Here is a 9,891-nt window from a genome sequence, read left to right on the forward strand (position 1 = left end):
AAACTGAGGGGTTTGCCACCAGCCCTGGAATGGGCTGAGCTGTCACAGCTGGGGTTAAAAACGACCCCAGTGCTGGTGCAGGCACCGCTCACGGCTGGGACATTTTCTCGCAGCGGGTAAGCACTGCTGCGCTGGTGCCACGGGCAGTTTTACTTCCCTTAGTTACATCGCAAAGATAACTCTTCAGCTCCAGGAATAACGGACATGGTGCTGTTTTCCATGTGGTCTGAAGGTGACCACACCAAAGCAGCAGGGAAAGACAACTCAGAACGACGCGGTCGCGGAACACGAACTGTTCTCAGTGCTGCTGCTGCGAAGCTGCAGCCAAGCAGCTGAGTCAAGCAACGGTGTTCCCAAGGCCCACTTTGGCTTCAGACAAAGGTTGAGGAAAACTCAGACCAGAATATGGTACTGCCCAGGTCTAGGACAGCATTTTAGGGACTATACAGTGATTATTTCAGCAGTCCCAGACAAAAGAAATTACTCTTTCTCTAGAAACAGCGCGCTGTTTTACAAACGTGTTCATCTGGTTTCCAGTACCCCATGTTGATGTCAGTACAGCGAGAGTCACCCACAGCAGATCCCTCCCTCACCCCTCCCAGGCCCTTTTGTCTGCAACATAAAATCTGAAACACAAAAGGCACCAAGCAAGAACTTTCTCTAACGGAACTTCAATATGACAAGACAGCGATCAGAAATTGTTACAATGTTAAATATCATCCTAACAACTGGAACCGTTATTTAAAATAATTAAATTTCTTAAAAAACAGATTTGGTGTTTGACATTTCAGTAGTTACAAATCTGCAAAGGTTGAAGTCAACACTGGACATCGAGTTCATTTACAGTGGTTTGGAAAAAACTGCAGCCTTTTATACACGGTCTGTACAGGTTCGTTTGTGTGTATGTGTTCTTAGAAAAGTATCAAAACTGTAGAACTCCAAATATATTTACATTCGTCTGTGAGTTACAGAGTTACACGCACAGCCTTGCCTCCGCTTTCTTCTTCATGCACACAGTGCACGGATTTGTAGAAACAGAGCTTCTTGCCTGAAAACAACAACTGGGTTTCTCAATCATTTTTCACTGCCTTAAAATATAGATTTGGATAGAAGGATGCTTGATTATTTATGGATTATCCATGCAAGCCATGGAGTATTTTGAGAGTACGTATTATGTTTGTAATGCATACCAGGCCTTAAGGCTTTCTTCCTTTTCTTAGTCGAGAATCAACTGCCAGCACTGTGAATTTATTCTAAAAGAAAGAAAAACGAGAAGAAAAAAGGAAAAAACCCTCCAAAATACAAAAGCTTGGACTGCCATAAGAACTCTAGGAAGATTTCTCTGGGGTTTGGTGCAGTTCTGGAGGTCCCTCCTCCGTTAGGCGCTGGTAGGTGCGGGTACTCACGTCCTGCACCACTCCCTGGAGATCTCACAGAACGAGATGAGAAACACCAGTGGGTTTTCTGTGAGGTGCAGGATGGCCCATCCAAAGGAGGTGAATTTTCAACCTTCTTTAAGCTCCTTGCCTAGCGCTCCGTGCAGTGGGAGATCAACCATGGGGCAGGCCGTTCCCTGGGCAGTGCTTTGGAAGAGAACTGCTGTGCTTCAACGAATTCTGCATGAGGTGAATTAAGACACTGCCCCACAGCATCTCCACAGTTTGGATTTGTTATCAGTACGAGCAGGGGGAAAGGGCAAGGAGGGAAGGAATTGACTTCTGCTGTTGTGAGGTGTTTATCCCTGCTGAGCCAGGTGAGAGTGCACACCTTGGGCGTATGGAAGTCTAAGCCTAAGCTAATTTGAGAAGTGGAAGACTCCCAGTGGGGAAAAGCATTTAGATTTACATTTGGAAACAACCAACCTCATCAGATTTGTACCAAGCTGCAAGCAGCAGCAACACAGAACAATAAAATGGGGCGCTATAGGAGCTTCTTCTGACTGAAATGCTGCAAGCGATGGCTCTGCAGTTAAAAGCTCTGTGGATGAACCTTCCTGGAGAGGCCAGGGAACGCAGAAGCCGCCCTCAGCAGCCAGTGTGGGACACGAGAGCTCTGTCTGGCGTGGGAGTGCTTCGTCTGTGGCTTTCCTACACAACAGCTCTTCCTTACGCAGTGTCTTTAGAGCTCAGAGCAAACTTCTCAAACATCCTGTAAAAACTCAATTACCCCTAATTTTCATAAACGTAGGCTAGTAGTTTTAAAATATATGTATATATTTTTATATATATGTATATATTTATATGCCTATATATCTATCTAGCCTAGATAGATATATACACAGATAATCTATGCACAGCAAGCCAAACATACAAAAAATAAATACTCTCACCCCTCTACTATATTTACAGAACAGATCTTATAATCCAGATTTTGTTAATAAATATTTCTAAGCTGCCTGTACAGAATTTGTTTTACTTATGTTGATGGATAGCCACAAAGCATATTCAACATATTTACAAAATCTCTATAAATATAGTCATAAAATAAAGCAATAGCTACTGAACCTTCAGCCTGGCTGGTTATGTACAGTGAGTTAGTAGCTCAGCTGTTGCTTATTCACTATCACAAATGGGTAGTGCAACAAGTTAAAATGTGTATAAAAGATTATACATACAAAACTCTCACATCCTTTGGATGTTTGCAGTTCATAATAACTTTGTGGTTACCCTTCTGCAATATAAATAACGACTAAAAAGAAGAAGCAGGTTCTGTATTCCAGAGCAAATCTGTTCAGTGTGGTGTTCGCAGCAGCGGCTTCGCCCTCATGGCAACCCGTCGTCTTCTAAGCTTAATGCTACGCGCTGTGGAGGAAGGAAAACACACGTGAGGACAAAGTTTGTGACCTGCGCATTCTGATGCATTAGAACCAAATTCCGATGCTGCTGCCAACTTGTATCTCCTGTTAAAAATCTTGTTGAGTCCCTGATGCAATAGTGACTGAAGTCTGGTTTGGATCTGGTTCTTCCCCCCAAACAGGGTCACTGACTCAAGTGTTACTGAAGAGGTGCTGGAAAGTTTCCTTCACTTGTGTATTACACGGAGGAAGTTCCTTGTAAGGGCTGGGAACTCCTCTAGAGCGATTTTAGCAGGATCTTTAGATAATACAGGGCACTACCCAAGTGCCTGCCCATAGAAGCTGTGTTGACTTCACTCACTACTTACAGAGCTTTATGCTCTCTTCTGAAAACACAAAGCAGTTACAACTGCCCGTGCTTCATCTCACCAGGGAGGGCAGCTTCTTGGGAAAGGCTCCTGTACAGACAAAGTGCCGTGCAGAACAGGTTCTCTTTCTGCTGCATACACAGGACTTGCTATCAACATCAGGGTTTGCTTTTAGTAAACTTAATCTTGCCAGGGCAAATTTCCTTAACTACTTACAGAACCTGATTCACTCCTCCTTGTGAGAAATCTGACTTTACACTGTTCGATTACACAGAAAACATCCTCCCTGGTTTGGAGAGAAACTCAAGTTATCCTTAAGATAATTCAGACGCTTGGTAGCAGTCTAAGCACAGCGACATGGAACCCAGCAGAGGATAAGACATCAGCTGTCACACACTGAGCTCACGAGACAGCGAGCTCTGCACTCACCAGCTTCCTAGGTATGTTGATTAGGACAATTAATCTTATTTGAACACAGTATCTTGTTATATAGACCACTGTGTTCGAAGACAACTGCATGAGCTGCCTAGAAGTTCAGGCTTCTGCCTATCCAGTGATTATTAAAAAAATCCTGTGGGTTTTGTCATTAGGTGGCAGATAACCGATGCTGTAATCACCTGGAGATAATTCTGTTTCTGAATTCTGAACAAAATTAATCTCCTCCATCACCAGATTCCTCAGGTACTTACTGCTGGGTAGACATGTCCAATTTGGGCAGTCCGCCCAATGTGGATTTCATCTTCATCTTCCTCTTCTGTTGTCTTCCTATAGACTGGATTATCAAAATTCATGCTTTTAGTATTCTTCCGTTTCCAGTTCCTCCAGATGAGGTATCCCCCCATGCACAGCAAACCAATGACCACTGAGGAAAGGGGAAGGAGAGGGCTGTTAGCCGGTCCTGTGGGGCAGGCATGAATCATGCACACCCCCATTCTGGTACAGTTTTCCCAAAGCCAGGCTACGTTTCCCCAGTTCAGCAGCTCCTCTGCTATTTCCCACCCCCAGCCCTGGAAGTCAGCAGTGCATTTACAGAAGTGTTTTGGTACGATCTCCTGCAAAGCTCAAATCAAGTCAGCTTACCGACAGGAATGACAATGCCAATAACAGCTGCTGTCACCGTGGAATCAAAGCCTTCGTCATTATTCGCATCTGTAATTACAGAAGTAGCTCTGATCATTTAATTAATTTGCTGGTTTTAAAGCCACGTCTAAAGAATGTCTTATGTTAGCAGCCATGTTGTTCTGTCCATCAGAGAGCTTTTGTTATCAAAGAGTTGATGAAAAGTTTTGAAATAGAATTGTTACAGAGAAGACACGAAGCCTGTACGCACACATCTGGGCTGAGCTGGGCTGTTCCTTCTTGGGAATGATAAAAAGTCTGGCCGAAAAGTGCTGCTGCCCTTGAGGACCTCAGACCACAGCAGTGAGGGAGGTGCTCGGCACAGTGACCAGGGACAGGAGCAGCTCTGACCAGAAACGGGTAAGTGGCCGTGCTTGTGCTCTGATTTGCAAGCACAGGAAAGGAGAGCAGTTCTAAAAACCAAGGCATTTAGTGGAAATTCTGTGCATGGATCAGGGGCTGGTGAATAGTGCTCGTACAAATCCACAGCACAACGCTTCCTAGTGCTGACACAATTAATGATTTATGGAGCTGTCAGAAGAAGAATGTAGTTCAAAGCCCTCTGCACAGCTCCTCTTCTTAATTTTTTGTTATTTATTTACAGCTAAGGAGTTAGTCTACACGTACAGCACTCACTGCTGCAGTCTGCCTCAGCACGCAAGAATGACCCCAAAAGTCAATAGTATGTTTACAAGAGAAAAAACTATTATAGGGAAAAATAATTTAAAAAAAAATCAATATACCTTTCAAGTTATAAACTTAAAAATGTTTGCTCTGAGCTCTTATAATAGGGGATTAGTGGAGAAGATTTATTTTCTCTACAATACCAGGCATTGAGAGTGGGAACGAACTGCAGTTTGTCTTTCGATACAGCAATTCGTGGAACTTTCAAGGCAGTTTATCCTTCCTGTGGCAGGTTGTTCTATTACACAGTTATTTACTTAATAATAAGCCAGACTATTTCAAATGTGGGCAATTAATGCACCTCACTTCCACGGCTTATTCAAAAGTTAATCATTGCATCTGAAAGAAATTTGCACAAGAAGAACTTACAAGAATGAATTTTAGAAATTGGATTCTGCTCGCCCCCGTCCCACCCAGCATGTGCCGCATCACCACTCCCAAAGCAGGGCCCCGCGTCAGACTGAGGGGGCTTATTGTCACTTCCCAGATGCAATGGGAGCTGCCTGTTCTGCTCAGTGAGACGTCTAGGGAAGAAAAATGTGTTTTCCTGTTTTTAAAGCAATTCCGATCCATCTGAGGTCTGGAATGAGAGTCCTGAAAAGTCAAGTCTTCTCTCTGGACTGGAATCTTCAGGTTTTTTGGAAAAGTAGCTCAGCTTTTCTGCTTTGCCTTGGCAGCACGATCTAGAGGGATTACCTGTCAGCACTGGGATGGGAGGTTGGTGTTTCATTACTCACTCATTAAGGAGAGCCTATTAGTGCTCTCCATTGGGATGCTTCTCTGATATGTTATGAAAAACTTCAAGCACACGTCATGGATTGGGCCACTCTAACCCACAACGCACAGCCAGGCACACATGCACCTTGTGTGGGCTGCAGCAGTTCCGAACACCACTCAAGCTGGACAGGAGGCATTTCTCACCCACAGCTTGTGCTGGACCCCATCAGTAATTAAACAACTAATTAAAATAGGTAAAGCGTCTCTAGTATCACCTATATTAAGGTATGCAGCACTACAAACAGCACTGAAGCTGGGATGAACTGGTGTTAGGCACAGGGCCTCATCTACAGTGGACAGAGAGAAAGAAAAGAGGAATCTCATTCTCTTACAGTGCTGTGACAAGTTGCTGTTTCCAGTGGTCATCTCAGAGTCTACCAGGATGGATGTGGTGGAAGGTAAATGAAAACTCAGGGTGGTGATAGTCGCCTCTGATACAGCTTTGGGGACGACTTCAGTGGTGTTAGTGCCGCTGCCGGGTGCTGTTGTGATGGTCGTGGTACTGGCAGCACGGGGTGCTGCGGCTGTAGAAACCAGTGCAGTAGTTGAAGGAAGGTCTGAAAAACCAGAGCAACAAGGAGATTTGGTTAAAGTAATTACATAAAGAAAATCACAAATGGTGATATAAATCTGGGGAGGATTGTTATCTTTACTTAACAAGCAGACACCAAGTTCCCATTCTATTTACCAGGTAAGTCAGACTATGGATAGTTCTCTGCCTAAAGCCACCGAGGTGATTTCTGGAAGGCAAGCTTTATTTATTAATAGTAATAAAGCACTCTGGTAGTTGAGAAGCTCAAAAACTTGTGGGTTTTTTTTAGTACCTCAGAAGATACTGAATTTGTCCCAGGAACTATTTGAACATTAGGGAAAACAACAGTGAAACCACCCCTCTCTTCAGGACGTTGTCAGCAATGACCGTGGCCTCTCCAGATCCAGTGTCTATAGGGCAGTAATGTGGCAAATTTTAAGGATTTATTGACCATTCACACTTTCAGTGCTGGGCCTTATCCCTTTCTTCCTCTTCCTGCTCCATCTTTTTCTGGTCCTGCTTTCAGAAACCAGCGGGTTTGCAGTAACGGACACCACGGTGCTGTGTTCAGAAGGCAGCGAGTACGTGGGATACAGAAGGTCGTGTTTGTGTTCCACCAGCAGGAAATAGATTCACTACAAGCATGATTTTGTGGGAATAGTGAAATGGTGACGTGATTGTATTTACCTTTGTGGCACTTCTTCATGTCAGGACCCAGCCACATGTTGTCAGGACAGGCACAGGTGTATTTGGGAGAGTGGGGGGAGATCTGAGGTGCGGGAAGACACAAATACTCGCAGCCTCCGTTTGGCTGGAGGCTGAGCTCGCAGGAATCCGGCGCTGTTCAAGGATGGAAGAAAAGATGAGTTACCTTCCTAGTTATTTCTTTCTTGTTCTTGGCGCAGAAATACCGGGTCCTCTAAGACGACTCTCTTCCACTCCCTCAATTAATCAGGCTGCTTAAGCATCTCTACAGTTTGGAGCAGTTAAGCCTCATATGCAACTGTAAAAACTTCCCCAATAGGTAATGAAAGGCAAGCATCACAGTGAGGAGAGTGACTCACTGTTATCAATGATGCTAATTAAACAGCTATTAACAAATTGCAGACTTTTCAATAAATGCAGCTTCTGAATTAATTATGCAGGAACTCCAAACACCAGGCATTGATTTCACATTATTACCTGTGCTTTCATCAAGAACCACCAGGAAGCTTTTCATTTAATAGCTCAAATAAAGCCGATTTAGGGCCATGACACCCCTGGGCCATGTCTTACCTTTAGGCTGCTTTAATTCATGAAATACCACGATGTCATGAGGATTATTGAGATTTTCTGCCAAAACGGAGATGTCCAAGCCGTTCAGCCTGTTAGCGCTGAAGATCGCTTCGTTCTCCAGGTCGGTCCAGAACACTCTGTCCTGCAGGAAACGCAGAGGATTTCTGACCTGGCCCTGCTCGACTCCACCTCAAGTTGGATTAAACTCCAGTAGTCACAAAGCCCATGCACTGTGTTCCTACCCTGGGGCACCTTCGGTTCGTGCTGCTTCTGTTTGCAGCTTTTTTCTTCTGTTTTTTTGGACACTGTCATTTCTAATGTTCAGAAGCACACAAACCCTACACGTTTATAAGGTGCTGGGTAATTCTGACTACCTGTGAGACTGAGACGAGGGTGCGGAAATTTGGTTAAGTACGGAAGAGTTGCATCCATTCTGTCGCTAAACTATTTTTTCTTAAAGGCAGGGTGGATCGTGGGCAGAACCAAAGGGCCGTACTACAAACTTCTGTTATCTCCACTGATTTTTTTCCTCCCTTCCCAAGATAAGACCTGCACTAAGCAGGTATCTATGAAGAGGCCAGAGCACAGCACACCTGGAAGATGAGTATCTGTTTCTCTTTTTCGTTAATATCTTTGCATGGCATGCTATGATTGAAGATAGATGCAAAATAACTGGTCAAGGAGGTACAGAGGAATTGCAGTTATCAAACAGTGCGTATGCTGCTGCCTGCTAAAAACCACACGGATTTCAGTAAGGAAAGCCACAGTGCTGGAGAACAAGGACAAATTACCAAAACAAAAGGGTTGTCTGTGATTCCAACCAGCATTCAGCTGAGGAAGGGTGTACAGAGGTAAAAGAACCCAAGAGATCCTTCCAAACACTGCTGCTGAGGAGAGAACTAAAGAGGAAACCTGTGCCCCAAGTTAGATGCCTCGATACCACCACACACAGTGCAGGGGAGCAAGAAGGGCTTTAAGGAAGAGGGTTTGCGAGTAAAAACCCAAACCCAGTTAGGTGAAATGAAGAGAAAAGAAAAGAGGCTGTGACACACACCCTGACACCTTTCTCTGCTGTAACTTACCTAGAGAGAGGTGCCAAACTTGAAGCTTTTGTTCCCACAATGATTTAAATAATCACAGAAAGGAGCTGAGCCTCGAGAGAGAAGACTCCACTGCCCCAAGCAAGTGATACCTGGCGATCCTCTGCCAGGGCAGGAAGGGCTGGACTGCCTCTCTGCTTCCACCCAGGCAAAGCAGGGGTTTGAATGATGCCTCCCATACCCCTGGAGTATTCCTGAGACGTAGGATAGGGAATGCAGAGTTTTGAACACACACTTAGCATGAGATACAAACTGCAAGGAAGCCGTTAGCCCTGGGCCCTGCTACTGGGTAGCAGTGTATAAACTAACAGCAGAAATGTGGATGCCCACTTACGTAGTAATTTCTGCAGATTTATCAGGTCTTAGTTCTTCCTTGATGACACGTGAGGATCTGAACTGAACTATTTAATTAATCACTGCACTGCTCTTAGTAGGGCTCCAGCGTGACACCGTGAGTGGCTGCTGAATCTACAGGACTAACAGGGTTTTCAACAGAACATACTCAAGTAGGAGCTGGAAGCCTTTGTGAAAACAGGCTTACGTCTTTCTAGGATCACAGCTCTATTTTTTTGGGGGCAGGGAGTTTTCTCTGATGTGTGGCAGGGTTTACATATCATAACCAGAGCAGCTCAGCCTGAAAGAGAATTATCTGCCCCGTTCAGAAGTAGGAGAACAAAACCCCCAGCCTCAGCCCTGCACTGGAGCGCGGTGACTGCAGAGGGAGCCCTGCGAGTGCCTTCCTGGCACTGATGCTCCCAGCCGCAGCCTGCAGGCTCCTGAGGCAGCTGAAAAGGTTTCTGCAGATGCTGGGATGGACAGCAGAACCAGTTAACCAATGCAGCCAAATTTAAGGGGCTGTCCTCTCTTGAGGGTTCTGCTGGCACCAAAAAATGGTATGAAACAAAGCTGCTGAGAGAGCTCTGCTGCAGGCTGAGGCTGCGCTGAGCCCGTGCAGCTCCCCTCGAAGTCCCACTCAAAGGGCAAGACACGTTGGAGTGAGTGGTTGTCCCACCTGCTGATCACAGTAAGTGGCTTCTCCCCTCCCTTGCTAATAGTTTTGGCCTTTGCATGGACGTTTGGCTCAGTTCAAGTCAGGGAAACCCGTTACCCAGTTTCCAGTTCTCTGGGAGGTGTTACACTGGGCACCACGCACCCCTCACGGACACACCGGTACTGTTGGGTAGAAGCACGAGACAACGCATTGCTCCTGATTCAGGGCTTCAGAAAACAATCTTCCCTGCT

General features: G+C 45.3%; 1 protein-coding gene across 1 annotated transcript in view; it reads right to left on the reverse strand.

The window, feature by feature from the left end:
• Nucleotides 1-2,195: 2,195 nt before the first annotated feature.
• LRP8 (low density lipoprotein receptor-related protein 8, apolipoprotein e receptor) overlaps nucleotides 2,196-9,891 on the reverse strand; it is a gene marked incomplete at its 5' end in the record, with an annotated part of 24,892 nt that continues 17,196 nt past the window's right edge. The window contains 6 exons of the mRNA XM_010182810.1: nucleotides 2,196-2,801; nucleotides 3,852-4,024; nucleotides 4,243-4,311; nucleotides 6,075-6,299; nucleotides 6,962-7,114; nucleotides 7,550-7,691. Coding sequence (XP_010181112.1) covers nucleotides 2,763-2,801; nucleotides 3,852-4,024; nucleotides 4,243-4,311; nucleotides 6,075-6,299; nucleotides 6,962-7,114; nucleotides 7,550-7,691 — 801 coding nt within the window. The remainder of the gene's footprint in view (nucleotides 2,802-3,851; nucleotides 4,025-4,242; nucleotides 4,312-6,074; nucleotides 6,300-6,961; nucleotides 7,115-7,549; nucleotides 7,692-9,891) is intronic.

The sequence above is a fragment of the Mesitornis unicolor genome, unplaced genomic scaffold (genome assembly GCF_000695765.1).
Source record: "Mesitornis unicolor isolate BGI_N332 unplaced genomic scaffold, ASM69576v1 scaffold14614, whole genome shotgun sequence".
Taxonomy (NCBI): Eukaryota; Metazoa; Chordata; class Aves; order Mesitornithiformes; family Mesitornithidae; genus Mesitornis; species Mesitornis unicolor.